The sequence below is a fragment of the Castor canadensis genome, chromosome 16 (genome assembly GCF_047511655.1).
Source record: "Castor canadensis chromosome 16, mCasCan1.hap1v2, whole genome shotgun sequence".
Taxonomy (NCBI): Eukaryota; Metazoa; Chordata; class Mammalia; order Rodentia; family Castoridae; genus Castor; species Castor canadensis.
The window spans coordinates 59,909,775-59,936,508 of record NC_133401.1 but is presented as its reverse complement, the minus strand read 5'-3'; the positions used below and the strand labels follow the sequence as shown (position 1 = coordinate 59,936,508).

The following is a 26,734-nucleotide window of genomic DNA, read 5'->3' as shown; positions in this document are numbered from 1 at the left end:
GCTGTCCTGCCACAGGCCCAGAGCAATGGAGACAACTGGCCATGGACTGGACCCTCCAAAACTATAGGTCAAAACAAACCTCTTCTCGTTATAATCATCTTGGGTTTTTTGTGACAGTGAAGGCAGGTAGTGTCCTTCCTCAATGTGTCAACAGCCTGCATGTCTATCTGGCTGGCTGAGAACAAAGGACTCTTGCAGAAAAGTGTGCTGCAGGGAGTTTCTCTTACCTAATGGGCCAGACCATGCTAACTGACTAAGATATTCCTCTATCAAGGTATCTGGAAATCTTTGTGTCAGCATTACAGGGGCTGGGCAAATACATGCACTGACACCTGCTTTGTAATAGCACAGGTGTCCTGGATGTCCATCAAGAGGGACTAGCTAAATAAACTAGAGTGCTGACATTCTGTAGAATACTATACAGTCATAAAAAACAATGGGGTAGACTATTTTGCAATGACACAGAAAAGTGCATGTAAAATAAAAAGCAAAGTGCAAGTATATATATGTAACAGGATACTACTTTTTCAAAGCACACAACTATGTGTGTGTATAAAACCTTAAATGTGCATAGAAAATGGGCTGGAAGGATATACGCCAAACTGGTACGGTAGACAACTCTAGAGAAGAGCCTGGAATCAAAGGAAGCTTTTCTTTTCCTTCAGAATTTGACTCTGCACCTGGGAAATCTAGCCTGATTCTTATGCAATAAAAAAGTTAGTTTTTACATATGGTGGGGACAGGGGAAGTGGGGAGAAAGGACAGAGAGGACAGTTTTCACTTTTTACTTTTTGCACTGCTTGAGTTTGTAGAGTATGTGTTGTTATGTAACTTCTTAAAAGGAGACTTTGTTGTTGTCTGCTTGGCACCTGGGTGGGAATGAAGTGAGACTTTACACATACATCTACATTAATTTAAGAGGCTAGATGCAGTTAGAACAGAGGGAGGACCCACATTCTGGCACCACCTTAGGCTGGAAGAAAACGGGCGGAGCAGAAACCTGATAAGAAAGAAATCAGAAAGAAAAGCCAGGGCCAGGTTCTCCAGGTAAGGCACTCAGTATTTGGGGAGGAGCACCTATACAGGAGGGCTCACTGGACCCCTAGAATAGATCTGGCTTCAGGAAGGTGGCAGTGGCCTTGAGCTGAGCACAGCAGGCACAGAAACACAAGACTGCAGAAAATCACGTAGGCTGGAACAAGTATGAACAAGAGGGCTCACTCCTGACACCTGCTCAGCTGGCCAGGTGGCTGAGTCCAGAAGTCAGGTCTGACTCATGATCTACCACACAGTCCTCAAAGAACAAAGTGGAACCCAAACCTTACTGTCACATCATCCATCCCCACCTGTGTGTTTGTCACCAAGAGCCCCTAAGAAGGGCTAAAAAGGTGAGCCAAGCACCTCTCCTCAACTGTCCTTCACCATTCTTCCTCCTCTGGCTCCTCGATTAGGAAGGAGGGGCAATGAATGCCAAAGAGCCTGGCTTACCTCCTGGTAGCTGGGACCTCACTGAGCCCAAGAACTCTGGCCTTAACCATCGCCTATGGGGACAGAAGGCACTGAGCTCAATCTGAGGATATCAAGGATGGGGTTCCAACAACCTTTCTGTCCCTCAATCCCCAACATACCACAGCTGGTTTATCACACAATTTATCCAACTGTTACTCCCACATCCAAGAAGGAAGGTGCCAATCTTTGAGAATTCCCTTTATAGCAAATATGGTGGAAAGAGGATTTATAGATTCAAGTCTGGCTCCCTCCCTCCCAGGGTGACCTTGGACAGGCCTCATTTCCCTGTAGAAATGTTGTAGGAACCATGGAGCTGGCCATAAACCTTAAAGTGTTATCTGAACAGGTGCCATAATGGCTAGGAAAGGACTGGGAAGCTTGGGGAAGGCTGGAAGGGGAGTCAAGGATGTCTGTATCAACAACAAAGGGCAGGAAACTACCTACATGAAGAGGAAAATGCATAAATACATTTGACAATTTCTTATCAGGAAATACTATATGGCAGTGAAAAGGAACCAGAGCTATAACAGAAATGTGGATGACTCTCACCATCATATTAAGCAAAACAGCAAGCTTGTGGAAGAATACACATGGTATGATGACATTTAAACATTTAAAACATATAAAGCAGTACTACATCGCTTACGAATGCACACATACAACTGTAAACACAAGAAAATGATAAGCACTATACTCAGAACACTTAGCTTTTTTTTTTAATTATTCAAGTATTTATTTTCAGTAACAGTTCAGCACCACTCATTTCTAATTCATTATTTCTGCTCTTTCTATAATTTGGAATTTCTTTTTTCTTCACTAATCTCTGAGCTTCCTTAGTCTCCACATTGCTTAGCACCAATGAGGCCTTTTAAAATTTCCACTGCTCTGTATTCTAGTTGCCAAACTCTGTAAGAACTCCCACTTTCTTAATTTTTCTCTCCTTGGTATGTTATTTTGCACCTGTGTAAACCTATACAGCTGTGCTCAGCTATGTATAAATGTTTGCTATGTGCTTCTGTCATATTTATTTATGTGATTCTGTGTACAGCCAATTGCTCTATTAAATTATAAATGCCTCAGGGCCAAGGACTGTACTACACTTAGTTTCTTTTGGGGGGCTGGTGGGGTGGTTAGGGAACTGTTCTCTCTTGAATGGCAGGCGCAGGTACCAGGTGTATGCATGCTGGCCTCTCTATCTGAGAGGATCCTTGGTATTTTCTGTAAGTCGGTATTGTTCATTCCCAGGCATCAGGGTCAGGTTGTGGAGGCACCTGCATAGGTAGAAGTGTGGGTGTGGCGGGACCAGGGCTCCTCAGACCCCTGCAGAAGCCATCTGGATGAAGGGCAGGGAGATAGGGCAAGCGCTCTGCAGAGCATGGAGACCAAACCAAGGCCCCTGACTCATGTGCACCCCACTCCACCCTAGAAGTACCAGCTGTGGCCTCCAAGTAGGACTCCCACAGTACCCCCCCACACACACCTGCATGGGGCACCAGGCTGGTCCCCCACACAGGTGCATAGGACACTGGATTCCTGCCTCTCAGGGAACTGCCTCAGGTAAGGTCCTGGGGCATGGAAGTGTGCAGGCCAGTAGGACAAGAAGCCAGCTGCCCCTTGCCAGTCATCTGTTCCAGTGGGAGCGTGACTGTCTGGAGGTCACAGGGAGAACATGGGGAACTTCCTGTAGTGACCACAGTCACTGCCAAGGTCTGTCTGTGGGGGTCAGGAATGCACCTCCACACAAGGGAGTGCTCCTGTCTCCAGCCTTCCTCTACAGCTCTCCCGAAGGGCTGGCATCCTCCCTAAGTGCATGGCCAGGGACAGGAGGGCAAGGCACAGGACTTGGGTGGCCCAGAAAAGCCTGGCCCAATGGGAAGAGATGGCGACATGCTAGAGCCAACAGGAGGGCCTAATTGCTGGGTAGCTTGGTTTCCAAAGATGGGAGGCAGTGCCCTGGGACTGGGGCAGCAACCAGCCAATCCTTTCATTCTGCCACTGGGAAACCAATCCAGCAAAGGCAGAGACTGACTCAGGGCCTCAAGGGACAACAACGACAAAGAAGCTGCTACCAGGTCTTGTGGTGGCCACCTAAGTGTGCCACAACACTGGCCATCCCCTCAAAGTGGTTAGGTGAAAACCTGGGGGGGAGGTAGAAATGAGCCACCTGGACAGAGCCCTACCCATAGGACAGGGAGGGAGAGAGTAAGGAGAGAGGGAGAGATTGAAAGGGGCTGTCTACAAGGTAGAGAGCCCCCTAGCCCCGAGGGCTCAGGCAGAGGTGTACTGAATATGGTCCTTCGAGCATCTCCGACATCTGAGTTGCCAACACTTGAAATGTGGACAGACATCTGAGACAAACCAAAGAACGGCCCAGCCAGAGAGGTAAGAGCTGGTCCTAAGGGTGGTGGGGTTGAAGGCCAGGTGCCCAGAAGCACAGGAAATGGGACCATCTGTATCACTCCCACTGACATCTGTTCAACAGCCTCATGGTTGCATCGCTACCACTAACAGCCCCTGCTATGCACTGAGCACTGAGCACCACGCATGCACGGTGGTCCTGAGTGGGCACCTGGCCCGCACTGTCCCAGGAACTGGTGTCCCACCAAACTAAGGTGAGGAAGGATAGGCGGCACCTACCCCAGTCTGCACCAGGGGTCCTCACATGGTGGCCCGGGCCAGCAGCAGCGGCCTCCCTGCCAGTACTGGGTCCCTGTTAGCTCTGGTAATAAGCAATAAGTGCTTACCAGCCCCTCCCAAGGTGGTTATGATGTAGACCAGATTCGTGAACCACCTGCTCTAACCACTTACCAAGGCTGCCAACCAGGACAAACAGTCAAATCCAGGCCTCACAGCTTTCAGTTTTTCCTGGCCCAGCTGGTGTCTCCCCACTCCAACAGAACCTTACTCCAAATTTCTCCTTTGCCCTAGAGGAGACCCAGGCCCCACTCCGCACCTCACTATCTTCCTAGGCTCTGCCCTTAAGGTCTTGTCCCTTTAAAAGCCCCCCAACCACCTGGTGCCCCCTGGTACCACTGCACCCCCCCCCCAGTCACACAACACCTGCTGGCTCATGATGCTTCCTGGTGGCATTCAGGGCCCAGCGATCCCCACCTGACAACTGCTTCTTGGAGGGCAGAGCCATTGTGAACACTGCCCAGCACAGCAGGAAATGTTTGTAACTCTCAAAAGGAGATGCCTAGAGGGCTCATCCCGCCTGCCTCAGTTTACTTCCCATGAACCACACCATTATTCTAGTTTCTCTAACTCCTCAACAGAGCCTCACCCCAGACTCTCTTCCCCATTGTCAGAGATACACTTGGGAAGACTAAAAGGTCTTGCTCTCACCCTTCTATTCTGGGAAAAGAGACAGACAACAAAAAAATAACTCTGTGAATCATGAAGTAACTTTCTCATCCTCAAATAAACAAATATATTTCAGAACATGATAAATGTATGAAAAAAAGTGGTAATGTGACAGAAAGTGAAAAAGGGGGCTATTTTGCATAGAAAGGTCAGGGAAGGCCCCTCTGAAGAGGTGACATTTGAGCTGAGAGTTGACAGATAAGGAAAAAGCAGTATGGGAAGAGCTGGAAAAAGGTGTGGGTCTGGCACAGGGAAGGCAGGGTGAGGGCCTCAGTGTGAGAACAAGACACGCATGCTGGAGGGAAACAGCAGGCTGGCACAGGTGGTAAATCACAGCCAGTACAGAAGGAAAACTGTAACCAGTGGAGGGAGGCAGACAAACAACCTCCCACAAGGTCACCATGCTCAAATCAGGTCGGCCTGACCCAACCAGGGCATCCGGGCCTCCAGTTACAGCAGCACTGGGTAAGGGTATGAGTCAGACCCCACGGCTTCCTGGGGCCCCAAAGAACCTGGTGTGGGCATCCAGAGGCAGGCCACACTGTATCCACACCCACAGGACAGCCATAGGTGCGGGGACACCACAGTCACCTAAGTATGCAGAACACTGGACACTCCCATCTGTAGCCTCCAGAGGAGCATGATCAGTCCCTAATCACATTATTTTCCCAGGACACAGCCTTGGCCATCGGAAAAGGAACAGGGCCAAGGTTCAAGGCTTACTGGTTGGGCAAGTCTTAATCTCTTTGGGCCTTAGTTTTCTTATCTGAAAACTGAGACTACTTTAGGATTGTCAGCAAGATTACATGGGATGCTGACTTTAAAGCACTGTGCCTAGCACATGGTAGGTACTCACAAAAGTAGGCTGTTAGTACTATCATTATGGGTTTTTCTCACTGCCTCAGTTTACTTTGCTGCAGAAGGGTAACACAGTATCACAGAGTTTGTATAAGTATTCCACCCTCCTAATAAAATATCCATTGTCGAGATAAAAAAAAAAAATTGAGTCCCCTTTTCTCATCACTCATCAGATGCCGAATTCCCCTATACTGTACCCCCATTGTTTAGAAAATGAGTAAGAGCTGATTAAATCCCATTCTGACGCTGCTGTGAAATCAAAATGATGCAGTAGGAATCCACACACTTCCCTGCACTGTCATTCTGCAAGGGGGTGGGGATGGACGGTTGCTGATGGTTTTACATCATACATAAAAGTCCCTCCCTCCCCTTACCAAAACATAGTTTCTCATTCAGTTGCACAAAACTCCTACCCACTCCCGGGCGCACAATCAATGAATACATAATACAATTACTCCCATGCACATGATCTCACACACAGGTACACAAATGCCCTACGGTGCAACACTCAGCCAAAAGTAAATACTCGAGCCCTCAGTCGCTCCAGGACCTCACTACATCTACTCTACTCATGCACATAAATGTCTCCAAGAATGTGCAAAACAAACACATTCAACAGAAACAGCAGAGCAGGGCCTCTGGAACCAAATGCCTGGGTTCAAATCCTGACTTTGCACTCATTAGCTATGCAAACCCAATCTCCAAGTGCTTGGGTTTTGTCGACTGTAAAATGGGAGTAGAAATAATACTCATGTTTAAGATGGATGTAATAAATAAGTTTACCATTTGGAAAGTTATTGTTTTCCTCATTGTTACATGTACACACTGCTTACAGAACTTTATTTAATAATGACGCCGCCTAGGCTACTGTCTTCCCCCCCCCCCCCCCCCCCCCGCTTCCCGGTGAACAGCCCTCAGGGCCGCGGTCACCCCGGGGGTCCGCACTCCCGGTCCCGCGCTCCCGCCCACCCGCCGCCTCCACGGCGTCTCCAGCGCGCTCCCCTCACACTGCGCACGCGCGACCCTCCGCGCTCGCCGGTCGGCGGGGCGTCCCCAGCTGCCCGGTCCTGGTCGCCCAGAGACGCCCCAGGACGTCGCGCACAGGGCTTCAGGGACCCAAGCCACCTTCACCCCGGGCCCGGTCACCGCCGAGTCCCTGAAGGACCTCAGTATCGGTCTGCCTTCCGCCCCCTCGGTCCCCTGCTGCGGTCCGGCCGGCTTACTTGAGGACGAGGGCTTGTAGGGGACAGCGTCCCAATCACCGCATCCAGTCCTGAGTCCAGGAACGGGGCAGTGTCCAGACTGCGTCCCCACGGCACTCCTCCGGTTCTCGGACCGGGGCAGGAGGAGGGGACGCCGCCGAAGACAAGGAAGTGAGGGGGACCAGGCAGCCCCACCCCTGGGAAAGTCCCTGGAGACTGACAGGCGGCTCGTCCAATCGCGCCGCGCGCTCCTGCAGCCGCAGCCGCTGGGGGCGGGGCGAACGAGGTAAACAGCGACCGCCGGGTTCCGCTGGATGAGGGTGGCTGGGGGAAAGCCCGCGACCTAACCGGGCGCTCGGAGCTTGTCCCCGCGCGCCGCGCCCTCCGGCGCCGCCCTCTGCGGCCACGCAGCCCCGAGGCCCTCCCCGCGCCGGAAGCTCGGACCGAGGCCAGGGCCACCTAGAAAGCGGGAATTTCAGAGCCGCTAAGACTACCCAACCCTTCCTTATCCGTAGGGGACACGGGCCGCAGCGGGGAGAGGACTTGCCAAAAGGCACGTAAGCATTTGGAGAGAAGCCAGAGCTGGGGCCGCGGAGTTACTGCAGGGCCCTCGGGGACTCAGCGAGGCCAAGAAATTCCCAGCCGAAAGCACCCTTGAAGAATCCTGTTGTCGCCAGGAATATTGTTGCGCACTTGCCACTACACATCGTAGACATTGCGTGCATTGCTTTATCTTATTCGCACGATCACCCTAGTGATGGGGTTGTATTCCACGTACAGACAGATGGCCTTAATAAGGGACTGAGCCAAGGTCCAAACCCAGGTGGGCAAATCCAGAGTCCACCATCTGTCCTTTTTCCTGTATGTGATCCAAGTAATGCTAAAGGCTGTGGTGCAGTAAGGAGTAGGAACACTTTTTTTTTCTTTTCTTCTTCTTTTTCTTTTTAGACTAGGTCTCACTATGTAGCCCAGGCTGGCCTAGAAGTCCTGATCCTCCTGTCTCAGCCTCCTGACCTGGGTATCTGAGATTATAAGTGTGTACCACCACATGGGGCAAAAAGATAAGGCCTCTCCAAAAAGTGAAAAGGCTAAAGCCTTGGAATAAAGGACAGATAGGAGCAGATATGAAAACATATTGCAAAAGACCCATTTCACTGAAACTATTCAAAACTTAGTCACTGACAGGCTCTGGTCTCCAGAAAGGACTGGGAGAAAGGATTTGGGGGACTGGTTCATATATGCTTGGTTATATGACCTGCTAATTCATTGTTTTGAACATACAGCACCTACTTCCATATAGGCCTCTTCCAGGAGTTCTCCTTTCAGGTTTTATGACATCCTTTACCAAGTTTCAAAAGAATATTCTAGTCCACTCTAATTATGGAAAGAAGTATACAAGCACCTTGATTGTTGAGACACACAAACAGGAGCAAGGCCCCACTGTGTCACTTCAGGTAGGCTGTAGGGATTGGGAGCCTGGGACCTGCTTCACACAGCATTTAGGCTCCAACTGACACTTTTCCTTTTGCCTCTCCAGTGTACTTTGCAATTCATCCCTTCCTGGAACACTCTCTTCCTAATCCCAACCCAAAACTTCACTCCTCCCCTCTCCAAGAGCATTGAAATTGACTTTAAAAAATGAAAAGGCTTTAATAATTTGCACTTTCTTCCCACACCGTTTCAGGTGTTTTTGTAAACTGACCTTAAGAGTTTCAAAGTTTCATTCTCCAAAGTGACAGATGACTCCTTGGTAACCTTGTTGGAGAATGATGACCTTGCCATGCAAACAGCCTGTCATCTTTTTGCCTGATTTCCTAGTGAGATACATTCTCTTAATAGTTACAACTTGTGAGAAAAGTACCTGTTCAAATTCACTACTTTTCCTGTTCCTTCAATCCTGGTGCATCTTGATTTGACTTCAGAGCACTGATAGAGGCCATGGGGACCATTGGTTACAATCTCTTTCTTGACAGATAAATTGAGACCTCTGTGTAGAGGTTTGCTGAAGGCTCCACACATTGAGTAAGACAACCCAGGCTAGACCTTAGGGCCTTAGCTTTCAGTCCCGTGTGCTCTGTCCACAGCACCATGTTGTCATCACAGTGTTAAGATTTTTCTCTTTCTTACAGAAGCTCAACTCTGTCACAGACACACACTGTGGATCTAATGGGGTTCCAACCCCTCCTCAACCACTTACTACCTGAGTGGTTCTGAGCCTCAAATTCTTCTCTGAAAAATGGAGAGAAGTGTATCTACCCTTTAGGTGATTGTGAGGAACGATATAAAGCAAATAAAGCCTGAGACTCGGCACACGGTAGGTATTTGAGACATGCTAGTGGTACCTAGATGTGGGTTGCACGTGTTGAGTAGAATTTCATTGTTAAACCAAGCAATGTAACCTCTAGCTTCCATGCCACCTTCTGCAGCCCCTATGGTACCCTAGCCTGGGGATACAGAGGGGACAGGAGACAGGCCCCCTAGCCTGGCACTCTCTGCTGCCCCTTAGCTGAAAGGGGATTTCCTAGTCAGGAAACTGAGCCTTCTGGGTGTGCTAAGTGACTCAGACAGATGGCAACCTCTTGCTCTTCCAGAGTGACAACAAGCACCCGCACAAAAGCCCCACCTGGCAGGAGAACCAAGCTGTGTTTGGATTTATTCTGCTTTGTTTTAAAACACAGAACTTCCCAATCTTTCTGCTACTCCCTCCTCCTTCACCTCTACCAGGGTGGCTGCAAAGTCAGACCCAAATCCATATTCGAAGTCAATAAAACACATACCAGAAAAATCCACCTAGAAATGATTTAGCTCCGAACCAAGTGTTGTTACAAAGCATTCAAAGGCAACTGTGTGCTAGGCCTGCACTTTTACATAGCTTGTCTTCCAGCAGCATGTGACATAGGTTCAAAATGCTCCATTTCACAGATGAAACAGGCTTTGATGTAATAAGTAACTTTACTGCAGGTCTTATGGAGTAGCAAGTTCCCAGAGCACAAAGAACCAGGCTCTTCTTACCCCTCTTTGGCATTATGCTTGGATGTCTTAGAATGCCCACCTTGGAAGGGTCTTCAGAAATGATCAAATCCCAATTCCAAGTCCTACTCAAAATAAGTGGCAAAATTTGTGATAGAAATATGAACAAGAGAAAAAAAAAAGATGAAACCCTTATCCTTGTGAGGGATGGCACCACACCGAGGGCCAGAGGGAGGCTGGGACTTGCAGGTGGTCTTGCATGGAGTTTGGGATGGATGGTCAGGACTGGCACCCATGTCTCCTGCTCCTGGTGCAGTGAGGTGCCACATATCTCACTGACAGGAAATGGAGCTTCCACTCAAACCAGCACATGCCTCATTCCATTATGAGAATGGGTGAATTGGCACCTTGGTGGGTTGCTGGGGTGAGTGGAACTGGAGGAGGGGGTGGGCAGCAAATGAAACTGGAAAAGAGCAGTCCTTGGATTCTCTGCCTGAGGCAATCTAAGGAATACTAAACCCTAACGTGGATTCTAGGTACTTTCTGGTTTTGGGTGTGTATGTATCTAAAGAGAGATTTGGACGATAGTTAAATGAGATAATGCCTGTCCAGTGCATGACAGTGACTGAAATGGCATGAGGTAATTGTGCTCACTGTTGATAAGGAGTAAATAAGTGAGCAGAGTCCCAGAGGTTCCAGCTTCCCTCCCTCAGCCTAAGAAGGCATTTTTATTTATTCTTTTTTCTTTTTTTTTTTTTTGTGGATCTGGGGTTTGAACTCAGGGTCTGGAATGGTACCAAGCACACTACGACTTAAGCCACACTCCCAGACCTTTTTTGCTGTAGTTATTTTTCTGATAAGAGTCTCAAGTTTACCTGGGCCGGCCTGGATGGAGATCCTTCTTCCTGTGCTTCCCACATACTTGGGATGACAGGCATGCACCACCATGCCCTGCTTATTGGTTGAGATGGGATCTTGCTAAGTTTTTGCCAGGGCTGGCCTCAAAACTTGAACCTCCTATCTCTACCTCACAAGTAGTTGGGATTATAGGCATAAGCCACCTCACTTGGCATTTCTGAATTCTTTGTAACTGCCTTCATGAGGGAATGGTAAGGTAGCTATGATTTTTCACATTCATTCAGCACTTTAAGATGAATGAAACTCTTTATACTCGCAGCTTGCCCCTTTCCAAGAGACAGGTCATGTGGGCTCACCATAAGATTAAGACTGGATACTTAATCCCATCCCTGCCATTTACAGGGCACAGCTCAGTTTCCTTATCAAGGCCAGGAAGGTGATAACTGCCAAGTTCACAGGGCAGTGAGAATTAAAAGCCACAGGGCTTGGCTTCACTGAAAGGAGGCATGGAAATTAACAACCAGCAGCCCTCTGAGGGCCAGGGATTGTCTCCCTCCCTTTCCCAGGGGGGACCCCAGAGCTCACAGCTGGGGAGCAACTTGCCTAGAGGTCTCTGAAGGCTGGACCTAGGGGGCTTGCTGCTGACTCCCCTAGGTTCTTTCCTGTTTCTCTTTCTCCTTCCCAACTCTTGCCCTTGTGTCCTTGGCCTGCCTGTAACTCCTCTGTTTCTAGGGCACCATGGGAGGAGGAAAAAGGGCAAAGTGACACTTGGGGAAATTCCCAGACCCGCACAAACAGCACAAACGTGGCCCAGCCAGGCTCCTCCCACATTCCCTAGGAGTCTGGGGTCTCCCTTACTTCAATTTCTCTCTCTCTGGCCTGCCTATCTGCAGGTCAGAGTGTCAGGCTGGATTTAGGGTGGAATCCAAGCTTGGCCTTTGTCATCCTCCTGGAAGTGGGAAGAAGTTAGGCAGCCTCAGCTCGGCCCCTCAGGGAGGCAGACCCACACAGGCACAGCATTTCCCAATCCCGGGAAGCCCTAGCAGGGCCAGAGAGAGTAGTCCTCTTTCTGTCCTACCCTCTCCTTCCAGTGTCTTCCTCCAGACTCCTATTCTCCAGGCCCTTCCACGTTCTCCTATCCTTCCACAGCCTGGAAGTCACAAGCAGATGTGGCCTGTAGTTCTTGTCCCTCTAGCCAGGAACTTCCCTGGGCCCCTGGGTCTCTTACCAGCTTTGGAAAATCTGGACTGTGTGATCAAAGGGGAGACCTCATCACCTCTGTGTGCCAGCCCTTCACCCACTCTCTCTACCAAAGATTCAACTGCAGAAAAAGTGCAGCAGTCCTAGGAGCAAAGCAGACAGGAGGGAGGGGCGATCTGACCATCTGCCCAGTGTTAAGGAAGGTCCTGGCCACCATCATGCTTCCCAGGGAGGTCAGACAGGCTCCCACCTGGTCTTTCCCCATCTGGTTTTACTTCTGAAGTACCCAACACATCCCCATACTCTCATCTTCCAAAATCATATTCACACAGAGGCATGTGCACAGACATTCTCACACACGGATGCTCACAAATGTTAACTCACACAGACCTACGCATACACACTCTTGAAAGTATGACACACATTCACAGACATGTTCTCAGGCACACAGACATAAACCGCTCGCAGACATGCAAACCTACTCCCTTTTTGGGGGGAAGGGATAAGACAAAAATAGGCCTTTCTTTTCCTTCCCTTTGGAAAAGCTAGTGACAACTGAAGAGAAGTCCAGCTGAGGAGAGAGGGCAAGAAGAGGAGGCAGGAAAGAAACAAGATGAAGTCAGAGGAGAATAAGACCAGGCAAGGAGAAGAGGCCTAGAGTCCAAGGCCAGGGTGGGCCCAGCAAGCTGGACTGGGGAACCAGAGGACCCTAGTTGGCAAGAAAGAGGCCAGGCAGTTCCTGGCACAGAACTGGGAGGATCTGGTGGTATTGGCACCCTTGTGTGGTGAGTCCTCTCCCCTGCCCTGGCCTACCTGTCCCCATCCTAGGTCTCTCACCTGGGGAAGTGCAGGGAAATCCGAGGTCTGTACAGCAGGGGCTGTCGGGTGTCCCTGAGAAGACTGCTCGGCTTTTTGTGCCTCTGCAGGAAGGAGGGCTGGGTTGCGCTGACTTTTAGGCAGAAGGGGAATTCCCCGAGATAGAGGAGCCAGCCACCAGGCAGCCCCACAAGGCCCAGCTGAGGCCCCATCCCGCCCTCTGGCAGAGCACAGGGCCCTTCTTCGTCAGCCTCCACCTGTCACTTCCCTGACCGGCTGTCACTTGCTATGAATTCCAGGGAGTGAAGGGGGCTGTGGGGAAGAGCTGGAAGCCTGATGAGTCCTTGGCTGGACTGGGAACTGGCACCAGAGGCCACCTGGCCTGCCCTGTTGGGTTCTCCTGAGGACCTCTACTTCCTCCTCAGCTAAGGTGGGGGATTCCAGCACTGAGGCCCCGAGGAAATGGCCAGATGTCCAGCCCACATCCTCCTCCCTTTCTCCTATCCATCTGTTTCCATTTACTCCTCTTTGTGAGTCCTCCATGGAGAAGGAAGAGCCCACGTCTTCCCTCCTGCATGCCGGGTCTTATTCAGATGCCTAGTGAGACCTGGAGACCTACAGCCCAGGAACCACCCACTCTGCACTTGCTAGCTGAAGATTCCTAGCACATTGCCTGAGTCTTGGTGACCCCCTGCTGCTATGCCTGACTTCTGCCTTCCTTGATTATTCCTGATTCCAGAGCTGCTTCATCTTCTAGCAACTGAGGATACAGGAATTGACAGGTCAGGGCTGGGGATGTAGCTCAGTGGTAGAGCACTTGCCTGGCATGTGCTAGGTAGGCCCTGGGTTCCATCTCAGCACACAAAAGAAAAAATAAATTTTTTTTAAAAAAGGGAATGGACAAATCAGACCTGCTTTCTGCCTTCTCAAAGCTCAGAGATACTGGGTCTGTCCTGACCAGTAGACATTAGCCACATATGGCTTTTTAAATGTAAATTAAAAAGAGATAAAGGTAGCAGTTCCATTCCTAAGTAGCACCAGGCACATTTTGAGTGGCTACCGCTTTAGACAATGCTTGTATCCAACACTTCTATCAGCATGGAAAGTTCTATTGGATAGGATTGCTTTGGGCTGTAGGCAAATGAACAGGTAGTTATAACTGGCAGGAGAAATGCCGGTTACTATAGGAACTAGGATCTGGGCATCTGGGAATTCTTCCTGGAGGAAGTAACCTCTCAGCCTAGACCTGAAAGTAGCCAGGCAAGATCATGGGGAAGGGTGCTATCAAAGAGAATGCAGAGAAGAGAGAGTATTCGGGGAACTGAAAATTGTTCACTCCCAGCCCTAGCCTGGGCTTTGAAGTAGCAGGGGGAAGTAATAGTAATGAACCTGGACAGGCAGGCCGCAGAGGCCACATGCAACCCTGGGGGTGGAGGCTGGGCAAGGGGGAGGCTGGGTGTGTGTGGGGAAAAGTCCACTGAATCCACTCTTCAGCTGCTTCTGTGTCCTTCAGGTTGAGATTACATGGGGAGTACTAGAAGAATCTTGACTAATGCATCATTTTACAGATGAGGAAGCAAAGACCAGACAGGGGAAATGACTTCCTGTGAGTAAGTGCAGGGGCTTCCTGGCTCCTGGTCCAGTGCTTTTTCCCCACTGCTCACTCAGTTCTCAGAGCACTGGTCACTTGTCAAGGGCTCAGTGACCCCAGTGGGAACAGCTGCTACCGTAGGGTGCACAGGTATTCTCAATATCACAGCAAGTTTCATTAGGCCAATGACACCAATCCTCAATCTAGATGGGGACAAAAGGGTAGACCATTTCCTTTTCTCTGCAGGGAGTGGAACTATGTGTTATAAAACCCTGACATTCCTGGACTGCAGTGTTCTCTCTACACATGGTATTTTCTCTCTAGAGGCCACAATAATCATAGCTCTCCTGTGAGCTCTTGAAGCATGGTTTGGACTGTTTCCTACCCATGGAGTCTTAAATGGCAGAGGAGCTTTGAATGACTAAGGAGATTCAAGGAGCTGGATCACGATGAGCAAGGTCTCTGGTTAGGAGCACTTGGCTTGCACACCTGGGGAGATTAGCTCAGGCTTCTCCCTGGTGAAATGCTGAGAGCAGTCAGCTTCTCTCACCTTCTTTCCACCTCTCCCTCTCAGCCATGGATTCCCTGAAATTCCCTTCCATGTTCAGGCTGTGGGATAGCCATGAAGGAAGAAGTCGTTGCATTGGGCATCAGAAATGTTAAGTGTGTGTCCTGGCTCTGCTGTGTGGCCCTAGGCGAGTCCCTCCTCTTGGGTCCTCATCTCCAATAATGTGAGGGAATCAGACTAAATAATCACTAAAGGACCTTCCATTCTGATATTTTAAGGAAGTCTGAAGGTTAAGAGGAAGGAGAAATAAGGGCAGGCCAAGGCGTTCAGGAAATACAACACTAAACACTAAGCTCATATCATGTGCCAGGTATAGCACTAAGTGCTTTTTTTGGGGGGAGTCCAGGGCTTCATGCTTGCTAGGCAGGTTCACATGCTCCTTATAAGACTAATACTGTTATCGTACAAATGGGGAAACTAAGGCCTCTACTGGGTTAAGCTAACTGCCAATAGTGGCACCGCTAGAGTTCAAACTCAAGTGCAGTCAGCCCTCTGTATCCATGGGATTCACATCCGTAAATTCAACCATGGATAGAAATATTCAGGAAAAAAACTGTATCTGTATTGAACATGTAATTCCTTCCTTCCTTCCTCCTTTTTTTCTTGCACTGTGGCTTGAACTCAGGCCACAGCACCCAGGGAGTGATTCCTTGAATTCAGATACCCAGGCACTCAGCAGTCAGTGCTGCCATAGTCCAAGAGGATCTGGCTGTTTAACTATTCAAGCTAATGGCAGACCTCAGTGCTGTCCATATGATACAGGCATCAGGAGGCAAGAGTTGCGGGGATCATGGGGACTTCCACCTAGATTTCCAAGGAAGATGTGGAAGGCCAGGCAATGTGTGACGGTGTTGGAGTCTGTGTAGGCAGCCCTGAGAAGGCAATGTGTAAAGCTGTAAAGGTAAAGCCTAAGCTGCAATGGAGACCCCAGGATGTTGGAGCTGTCAGGGACATGGAATTTCTGCTAAGGAAAGCTATAAACACTGAGTGGAGTCAGGAGAGAGAAGGCATGCCGACTGCAAGTGGCAAGGCCATAGTGGACAGGATTGCAGAAGCCCATTGAAATTCACATCATGAACACCACGTGCCCCAGATGCTAGACCTGGAGCTACAGGATTTATAATTTTCCATGCTGGGTTTTGGTCTTGCTTTGGCCTGATCCTTCCTTGCTATTCTTCTCTTTTGAAATGGAAATGTACAGAAAAAAAAAGTCTCTTCTGTACAGAAGAGACTTTTGAATTTGGACTTTTTTTTTTTTTTTTTGCAGTACTGGGGCTTGAACTCAGGGCCTTCTCCTTGAACCATTCCACCAGCCCTTTTTTTGTGATGGGTGTTTTTGAGATAGGGTCTCTGAAACTATTTGCCTGGGCTGGCTTTGAATCACGATCCTCCTGATCTCTGCTTCCTGAGTTGCTAGGATTACAGGTGGGCCACTGGCGCCTGGCTGAATTTGGACTTTTGAACAATGTTGGAACTGTTAAGACTTCGGGAACCTTTGAAGATGGACTAAGTGCATTTTGTGTCATTGAGATCGCTATGAGCCTGTGGAGGCCAGGGGCAGAATTTTACAGCTTGAATATGAAATGTCCTCCACAGGCTCATGTGCTGAGCACTTGGTCCCCAGATGTTGGTGCTATTTTGGGAGATTCTGGAAACCTTGGGAGGTGGGGCCTAGTTGGAGGAAGCAGGTCACTGGGGGTGTGACTTTGAAGGTTATACATTGTTCTTAGTCCCTCTCTGCTCCCTGTCTGCCAGTGGTCAGAAGAACCCCTCCTCCACATAACTCCTGCTTCCATGACGTTCTACGTCGCCATGGGCCCAGAAGCATCAGAGCTAAGGACTATGGACTAAAGTCTCTGAAACTGTGAGCCCAAATAAATCCTTTTTCCTTTAAATTGTTTATGTCAGGTATTTAATCACAGCAATGAAAAAAGAAACTGATACAAAGGGAAACTCTCACAGGACTGTTCTTTTGAAACTAATTATCCAGCCCCACCTCTCCCATCTCCACACCTCTTGTCTTACTATTGGTGTTGTGAGAACAGCATTGAGCCAGGCTCACAGTAGCCACTCAAGTGCTTATTTGGGGAACTATGAATATGACTTCACACATTTCCTGATTCACCAATTCTGTTAAAATCTCCCCCAAAGACAACAATTCCTCATGTCATTAGGACCTAGCCTGGGATTTGGCAGATCTCTGGGCCGGTCTAGAGACCTAAGGACTCAGGCTCTCTGGAAGATAGAGCCCTAGAGGCAGCATTTAAAATAAACTACCAGGGGTGACCCTGCTACTCAGTAGAGTTTGAGAAACCCCAAGCTCCTTGAGCTGGGCCTTCCGACTCCAGAGTGAGAATTATCTGTTCATATATGTGTCTGGAGTTACCCAAGCAACAAATCCACAGCTTTGGGAAAGTCTCCTGCCTTCTTATCTGAACTTCAAGCACAGGCAGCTAGAAGAGGTCATAGAATCATACATTTTCAGATGTCTACAGGGCTCGAGTCCACCCAGAGTAAGTGTGTCGTCCCCACTGGCAGGTGGTCACCCAGGTTGTGCTGATATACTTCCAGTGATGGGGGCTTCCTACCTCAATCTGCATAAGGCCCTCCAGGCCCTGGCACCTACTCTCTGTCCCTTTCTACTCCATTGCAGCTACACGTGATGGGTTTTGGTTCTGGTGTGTGCCTTGGCCTATGCCATCCACTATGCTGTCCTTGGGCCAATGTTACTGTCAACTTAAACACTCCTCCTCTGAGAAGTTTTCTCTATGGCTCCCACCAGAGAACACAGTCGCCTCGCTTTGCATTTTCAAGTTGTCCTCCTTTTCTTTTTCCTTGTACCTATAATGAGATGATTATTGGTGAAGTTTGTTTAGTGTCTGATTCGGCCAGGGGTGATTTTGCCCTCCAAAGGACATCTGATCATTTCTGGAGACATTTTACAGAAGGATTATTTGCCCCAACGTGTCCATAGCGCTATGAGCCTATCAACAGAGAATCCCAGTGCTAGAGTAGAAGCCCTGGGTGACCAGGAACTGTTCTTCTGTGATTTTTCAGTAGCTCCCCAGTACCTAGCACACAGGCAATCAGTGAATACTTGTGGAAGGAAGGTGGGAAAGAGGGAAGGAGGAGGAAATGGATGATAGAATGAGATGCTGGAACCACGTCAGTGTGGTGCTGATGTTGGGAAACATGGAGAACTGAGGAGACTGAATAGAGAGAGTGGAGCCAGCCCTCTGGAACCTAAAATGCTGAGCTAAAGAGTTTCCCCATCATTCAGCAAGCAATAGAGAGCCATGGAAGTCTGTTTCCACAAATGGAAGGTTTTTGAAGCCAAAAATGATGCGATCCAACTACACCTGAGGAAGAGATCTGAGGACAGTGAAATGTATGTCTTGAGAAAGGAGATTTGACTGGCTAGTGACAGAATCAGGTCTTGAATCCACAAAATATCCCTTTTCATTTTACTGATACAGATTGGGAATCCTGACTGCAAATAATTACCTGAAGAACTATGAGCAATTTATTCATACGTGAATAGATGGACAGATATACCTAAACAAGTTGTTGTCTACATGTGTCTGCCAGGTGCCAGGTCTACTACTACTACTGACTCACCCTGCGACCTCATCAATCATTGTCACTCACCTTCTTCCTCTAGGCAGGCACCCTACCACTTGAGCCACTCCACCAGTTCACCTCCCTCCTCCAAGAAAGAGACCCCATACTCTTTGTCTATCTATAATATTGGGAATTGATGCATGGATCAATTAGGGCATCCATTAGGATAATTTCATAAAGAATATTATTGACCAGGGGGTGGTCATCTTTGGTGTCCATCAGAATTATGGCGAGATCCATTTGGACTTCGGTGGGGCCTTAAACCAGCAGTTATCAATTATAGCTGCATATTTGAATCACCTGGGGAACTTTGTAAAAATACAGCTGTCCAGGCCCTAGCTGGTAGAGTTGCTCAAATGGTAGAGCAACTGGCTAGCAGGTGTAAGGCCCAGAGTTCAAATCCCTAAGTACTGCCAAAAAAAGCCCAGGCTCCACCCCAGACTAATTAGATCAGAATCCCCAGGGGCATGGCCTGGGCATAGGTATTTATAAAGTCCCCCAGGTGATTTGAAGACACAGAGTTGTGTCTACCACCCTATAAGCTGCCCTTTTAGAAGTTGATTCTGATGAAGGTGGTCCCAGGATCACCTTGAGTGGTCCTGGCTTTCGTCAGTATAGTCTCTCAATTTGTTCACCTTTTTGTACCAGAGAAGGTGCGTTTTTCAGAATCAGGTCAGAGATTGTGATGACAAATCTTAGACTCTAGGGAGAAGAGAGTGCCTTCCTCTTTTTCTGGATTGCAGAAAATTATGCATGATGGATATAAAGGGACAAATTAAAACTCAAAATCACTAACAGGAAATGGGGTACATGTAATCCTGTCAGCATTTGAGAAGTGGGATTCAGGGATGCGTTTTGCAAAATTGTGCTTTCCAAGGAAACAGATACGGGGTGGTATGTTGCAAGATTTTTGTCAAAGGAAGCGAATCCAAGAAGAAATGTTGCAAGTCTGTGCTGTGAAAGGAAGTGCCTTCTTACTTAGTCCATCAGATCTGCAACAAAGCTTAGCAATTATCTTCACCAGTCTCACAAGACAGAAGGAGAAACTAAGGCCCAGGGAAGAGAAGGAAAGTACCCAGGTCAGGCTAGCACTGCAATCCCAGCTTCCTGACCCTCCCTTCCTCCCCTGCCCTTTCCTCTCCTCCTCAGGTAAGTATCATCACCTCAGCTTTTGCTCCAGGTCCTCAGCCCAGCCTTGGCATCCCCGCCCTCTGGGCAGCACCCAAGGTCAAAGGATGGCACTAAATCTGTCTACCTGGATCTATACTTGCCAGATGACAGGCTGCAGCCAGTGGGTGACTGGGCCGAGCTGGAGAGGAAGGAGCAGTGCGATGATGTGGCCTAAACCTCAGAAAGGAAGCCTGGTCACCAGGGGGAATTTCCCCAGCCCTGGTCTCATGTCTATGCAAATGATGTACTGCAATGAATCTGGACTCCAGAATGGGAAAGGAAGAGAGGAGCAAGGACACTGGGAAAGATAAAGGCAGTAAGGCCTGAACACCTCCAGGGACCTGGCATTGTGCCAGGCTCCTGTATGCTTTACCTTATGTCGTCCCTAAAGCATCTTCCGGTGGAGGGAAATTGGAACCTTCCACCCAGGGCAGAGGTGCACTGCAAAGGGAAAGCAGTACATTCCAACCCTGGGGAGACCAGGCCTCAAGGAGGCGATGATGACAATCATGGTGATGATGGGTTTGGTGCTTTTGATGCTGATGGAGGTGGCAGTGCTGAGCTGGGAGTCCAAGAAGTCTACAGGGTTTCATTTTAAGTTTCCATGTCACTCACCAGGGGAATTTTATCCTGGGAACGGCCAAAAGGCAGACGGCAGGTAATGACCTTGTCTCACTCTGGGCAAATCCCAGCACTCTGGATTTTCAAAGGCCCTGTGGGGACAGTTCACAGGCTGGCACTATTAACCCCTTCACCACCAGCTTCCAAAACACTCCTGGGATGGTGAGTGGAATGGAGTGACCTTCTGAAGGAGACTCTCTTCCTCCTACCTCTTTAAATCTTGCTCACCTTGAGCCACAGCTCCCTAGGAGGCCTGCCTTGGATCTCCAACTCTTTTCTAAGGCTTGATCGAAGGCACCACCAGGGACTGGTCTTGTGTCTCCAGAGCAGTGCGTCAAGTAGGGCAGAGCTCAACTCAGAGCTGTTAGGCCCTCAGTTTGCCCTTCATGAGGCCTGGCTGTTTCTCCTCCTATTTCAGGGCAGGTCCCAACAGGCAGGTCCCTGATTTCTGGAGTTGTGTGTGGCACACTAAGACTGTGTGCCAAGGATAGCAAGTGTGTGGAGAGCAGGCTTGGAACCATGCAGCCTAGTAGCCTAGGTATGGATGTTTGCACTCCTGGTCAGCATCAGATGACCTGTGGGCCTGGCCATTTTAGGACTGTAGTCAGCAATGTGTGTTTCTGTGTGTTACCAGCAGTCTGTGCCTTTGAGTTGCCCCCTGATTCTGGGTCTTCATAGTGTGTCACCATGGGCACAGCTGTCAGTGATTTGGAATTCTGTGACAAGCAGTGCATGTGTGCTCTGGGTGGATACCAGGAGCATGGGAAATGTCACATCCTCACCCTCCCTGCTGTATCAGGCCCTCCCAGGTCAAGGTCCAGAGCCCTCTTGATGGGGTGCCCAGGGTGGGGTTCTGACTGCAGCTGGCAGCACCACAGACAGATGGTAGTAACTGAGGAAGGGATGGGTCCATCCACAGAAGGAAACACATGTGCTGGAAGCTTCTTTGAGCAGCTGAGCCTGGGGGAAGGGCCCATTCCCAGACAGCTGTAGCTTAGGTTGTTTTTGGTCCTTAGCTAGCTGAAGAGAGGGCCCTGTATGGCCTGGCTTGTATGGGGGGCTTTAGCCTCACATCCTGCCTTTAAATGCTCTTCCTGTCTTTGGGTTCCCGGATAGTGCCACCTGGCTTTGCATTTGCATTCCCATATCAGGACAGGCTGTCTCTCTCGTGTTCCTGCTCCCCAATGTCTTTCTTCTCTTTTCTCCACTCTTTTACCCTGACTCATGTCCTCATCCTTCACACCCAGGTGACCAGTTCTGGTCCTGTCTACTTCTCCACGCTGGCTCCAGAACTGTCCTTTCTAAAGGGCACCTCTATCATGCCACTCCCTGCCCCTGGCACATTCAGTGGTCACCAGTGCCTGCAGGGTAAAGTTCACCCTCTTTTTCCTGAAGTCGTCATGACCTTCCTGGGTGGTGACTTCAAACAGTGTGTGCCCTCAAGGTTCCCATGCACATTTGCAGCTGCCTCTACTTCCCCAACTCTGCTCACACCTGCAACTCCACTACTCCTTCACTGTGGAAAGCTCCTGTAGCCATCTTCTGGGGTCTCACTCAAGTACTCCCCCTTTCCAGTTCTCGCTGAAGTTAAGTTGTGCCTCTGCACTTAGTGCGCCTTGCTTCTGTGTACTTGGTTGAATTTTGTCTAATAACTTCTCTCAGCACCTAGCTCTTTGAGGATATCAGGCTTAGTAGAGGGACTCAGTAACCAGGAGAGGGTGTCAGGACTCTACTTGCAAGCCGGTTACTCTCTATAAAGTTAGTAATTATAAAATTAGTTAATAGTAAAGGGGTGATGTTTGTGGAGCCAGCCCTATGGTCTGGTCACTGTGCTCAGAGATGGACATGCATTAGCTTAATCTTCATGCACTCCCCTTTTACAGATGAGGAAATGAAGGCCAGTGGTTGAGTGGGATTTGAACCCAGGCTTGCCTGCTGCCAAAGACTGAAGCACTGAGCAACAGCTGTTATGTGACTAGAATTTCCCACTTGCCTCACTCCAGCTGTGAAATGGAGAAGTCTCCTTTGGGAAACCTGTGGTCTGCCAGGGAATGGAGAGGCAAGTTAGAACACCGATTTACCACTTCTGTGTTCTAAAACTCAGGTTGCTGCCTCCCACTCAGCACACTATGGCTCTGCTATAAAGAGGAGAGCCAGGTGTGGGTTTCACACCTGCACTCTCAGCACTTGGGAGGAGAGGCAGGAGGATCTCGAGTTCAAGGACAGCCAAAGCTACATAGCAAGACCCGGTCTTAAAAAGCTGGGGATAGGGGGCATGGAGAGGTGGAGCAGGAAGCATCGACAGACAACAGTAGGACAGGAACCAGGAGCCACAGTCTAACCCTTATTATCACTGTGGTCACAATCTGCTCTCTGGGCCTCAGTTATCAAACTTGTCACACGAGTGTGGGTTGGGTCATCTCGAACACCATTCCCGGCTCATGGATCCAGGATAGACTATGTCTTTAGCAATCTGTTCCACTTGGAGCCTAAATTTCCTCACCAGCCACATGAAGGCGCTAATCCAGCACTACTGCAGAGCTATTTACCCTAATGGCCAGGGGGACTGCTCTAGTGGTGACTCTCTTCAGGCACAGTAAATTTCAAGAGTTTCAAAACATCCAGCAGTTCCCATACCACTCTCCATTGGCGGGAAGCATGAGGATGTGATGCTCAAATAGCTACTCTGTGTGGGTCAAAGGGCAACTCCTTCCCCACCAGACACTTCCTTCAGGTATTTCCAAAGACCAGGGTTGGCTCATCCCAGTCCAGAACTTCTGAAAAGGGTTTTCCCAAAGAGAAAATGCATGCCCATGGTAGGAGGGGGAATGACAAGGAGCTAGAGGGAGGGTGGCCCTGGCTTTGAGGTTCACCCCAGAGGGGGACAAGAGGGACAGGAGAAAGTAAAGGATGCTTATAAAAGCCCTGGACCTAGGTAGGACTGCAGAGTTCCCATCCGGCCTGCACCTCACTGCTATGATCCTTGGCCAGGCTCTTCTGTGGAAGTGACAGTTGCCTCATCTGTGAGAGGGAGGTGAGAATTTCTGAGGCCCCTTCCACACTCACAACCTCCCGGCCACCCCCCTTTTCTCCCACTTTGACACAGCAGTGGTTTGAGCTTCTGCTTTCTCTTTCCTTTTAGTTTAATTTAGCCCCCACCACTTCTCATTGACCTTGGGTCACAGACGCAATCTCCAGGCAGGAAGCACACTCAGTGGAAGCTCCTTAAGGATGGGAACAACCACGATTCATTTCTTCAGCACCCAGCACAGGACACAGCACAGGGAAGGCTCATGAATGACCAAGTGAATGAATGAGGTGCCTCTGATTCAGAATAACAGCACCTCCCTCCTCCCCTGCACCTCCAAGGAAAAGCAGGGTTTGTTTTGCAGGCTCTGGATCCCAGTCAGCAGGGTTATCTTAATGGCCTGTCAGCACCCTCTTCCTCCATTCACTTTTTCTTAAAGGATAGATACCTTCCCTGTCTAAGAACCTCCGAAGGTTTCCCCGGGTTGTAAGAGAAAATCTTGATATTCAAAGTCCTCTGTGATTGGATACAAACTCCCATTTCTGTCTCGCCTACCTCACCCCATAAACATCCAACAATGGAGCAATCCCAGAATGCAACCACCTTAACTGAAGATGAAGTGAAAAATGCATGTGGAGACATTAGGATGGGTCCTGCCCATTGTAAGCGCTTGGTCTTGGCTGTCCTCAATCCTGGCTCCCACACCTCCTCTTTATGACTCCCTCAGCTTCATGGGGACTTCCACTCTTCTATCCCTCTGTCCCAGCTCAGCCCATTTCCCCTTGAGATTTTATATATATACACGAATATATATATATATTATATAAATATATATTATATATATATATATATATTTTTTTTTTTTAAGGCACCATCTCATCCTTTTTGGCTTTGGGGGGCCTCTGTGATCTGCAGCTGATCAACTTCTTGAAGTTCAAGCTTGGAAACATCACAGGATTCACCTTTCAGCTCCTACAATTGACAATGGTTCTTAGCACTTCCAGGAGCTTCTCATGTGACTCCCACAAGGCTACAGGACAGGAAGGATTACGATCCCACTTTATAGATAAAGAAATGGAGGCTCAGAGAGATTACATGCTCAGTGACAAAAGGTCCCAAGCCAAACCATTAACCATTCTCTTTCAGTAACATTTACATTGGGCAAATACCCCGAAGTGCTCAGCTGACCCTCAAGGCATTTTGGATCACAGCCTGGTAGAGGCAAGGAAGTGGAGAAGACTCCACCAGGTCACTTCTTAGTTTCAGACTCTATGCCAGGGAGGGTTCTTCAAAACCGTTGGGTCTCCCCTCACCATACAAAGGGGGAAACTGAGGCCCAGTGACACTGAATGGCTGTTCTGAGGTTACATAGCAAGGGAAAGACAAGAGCAGACCCAGCAAGTCCTCAGTTCTCCCTGCTGTCCACACAGTTACCACAAACACACTGAACCCAAATAGCCTGGCCTGGGCAGCCAGGGTAGGAGATAGAGCCCTCTGGCCAGTGGACTACCTCACATCCCAGACACTGGACAAGCTTAGATCCAACTCACAGAGCAAAAGTTGGGCTAGGGGAAAGGAAGACAGAGAAACTACTTAAGCTCACTTGCTTATCGGTAACATTCACAAAGTGGAAAATTTCCATGGGCCTCCCCAGATGCTGATTGAATTGGTGCCCTTGAAGGGGTCAAAGGAGGAAATGTGGGGTTGGCTGTGATGGATGGAGAGCACACAGGGAGATGTCCAGGTAGTGAGAGGGGAGCTGAGGTGGCAGGCTGGGCCACCTTCCCAAGCTTGAGGCAAACTCAGACTCTCTGTGTGTGGGGGGACTTTCCAGGGGGGGCTTTCCAGGAAGCAGCAGGAAGAGTGAAAAGATAACACTCACTCCTGGGCCGTTTAACCACCTCCCCATGCCGGAGGAAAATCCAGGTTCTAGGTAGAAGACAATGGCCCTCATTGGAAATGTCTCTATGTGTTCCATTTTTGTTGTTTTTTACAGAATGAACAGGACTCAGGGGATGAACTGCAGGCTTACTCTAGGGCCAATATTAGAAGGGATGTCAAAATTTTGTGGTCCGACTCTCATTTTGTAGATGATAAAACTGAGACTCGGGGGGAAAGGCCCAGGGACAGAAATGAATGCATGGCAGATGCAAACTGGAGCCCAGGCATCCTGACCACTGGCCCTGGACTAGCAAACTGGGTGGGGAAATGGAGTGGGGGAGGGGTGCCAGTTTGCCCAAATATTTATTCCTCCCTTCTTTGCCCCTGGTACACTCACCCGGTACCTGCCACCATACCCTGTCAGTCAAAGCACACACATCACTCATTTTATAGCACAGGCTCAGTATTTTGGGATGGGGCAAAATACTGCCCAAACCAGGGCCAGGGCTGTGGCAAGGGACAGAAGCTGAGGAAGGCCAGAGATGAGGGATGGGGAACAGAAGTGGACGGGACTGGTGTCTGTGGTTCTTCAGGTGCTTAGCCATGAGCAGGAGGGACCGTGCTGGGTCCCCACTGTCCTATGGAGTGGGAGCCTTTCCTAAGCCCACGTGAAGAACCCAACACAGCACCTTCTCCACCCATGCTCTTTCCTTAGTTTCTGAAGCTGGAACAATGGCTTGGTCATGGCGGCTAGTGCAGGTAATGGTTCTTGGCAGATGGGCTCATCAAAGTTGTGGCCCTAGTCCTCACCACCACAGAGAGCCAGCAAGGCCTTCAGGAAGTCTCCGGAGGTGTCACTCTGGTGGAACAGAGGAAGGACAGAGTGAATAAAAACAATCTTGGTCTCAGTGCCTCTCCTCCTAGCATCAAATGTGACCATGTCTCTTCTGGGGCTCCTGTGATCCTCAGGAAGATGTGACAGCCTGGTGTTGAGACCTTTGGGATCTGACACCTGTACAGCTCTGTGGTGTCACTGCCTTCCTTCCTCCCGGGAGCAGCTCGGTCCTCTTTCCACCTTCTACCACTCCTGTGCCCACTCTCCCCAAAGAAGCAGTCCTGTCCTCTATCTTGCCTCAGGAGGCAGACTGCATTTCCACCACCCTTGGTCCCCATGGCACTCTGCTAAAACCCTCCCCTGTATGGCCCTTACACATTGTGTCATGAACAAGGATGACTGTGTACTCACCACTCAGGCCACCATTGAGAAACTGTGTGGTGTCACCAGGCTTTGAACACACCACAGTGGTCTGGCCTCTGGTGAGGCAGGGAGAGGCTGAACCTTCTCTCATATGGTATAGCTCATCCTTTAGAGTGGCTCCTATGACTCTGATAACCCGTATTTGATATGTGCATTTGGGGGTTTTGTTTTTATATTTTTTGATATAAATATTTTTCAAAATAACCTATTACCATTATAA

General features: G+C 49.3%; 2 protein-coding genes across 8 annotated transcripts in view; both read right to left on the bottom strand.

Moving 5' to 3' along the window:
- Window positions 1-12,950, bottom strand: part of Tnip1 (TNFAIP3 interacting protein 1) — a 52,356-nt gene extending 39,406 nt beyond the window's left edge. For 4 of the 6 annotated variants that reach the window (XM_020176199.2, XM_074057165.1, XM_020176197.2 and 1 more), the window contains exon 1: window positions 6,954-7,093. The gene's annotated coding sequence lies outside the window, so the exon portion shown is untranslated. Of the gene's footprint in view, window positions 1-6,953; window positions 7,094-12,797 lie in introns of those variants that run through there. The other 2 variants (XM_020176200.2, XM_074057167.1) reach the window with 2 other exon arrangements.
- A 12,748-nt stretch (window positions 12,951-25,698) lies between these two features.
- Anxa6 (annexin A6) overlaps window positions 25,699-26,734 on the bottom strand; it is a 45,233-nt gene continuing 44,197 nt past the window's right edge. For both annotated transcript variants that reach the window (XM_020176195.2, XM_020176196.2), the window contains one exon: window positions 25,699-26,115. In XM_020176195.2, the coding sequence (XP_020031784.2) occupies window positions 26,056-26,115 (60 nt within the window). In that variant the 3' untranslated portion in view covers window positions 25,699-26,055. The remainder of the gene's footprint in view (window positions 26,116-26,734) is intronic.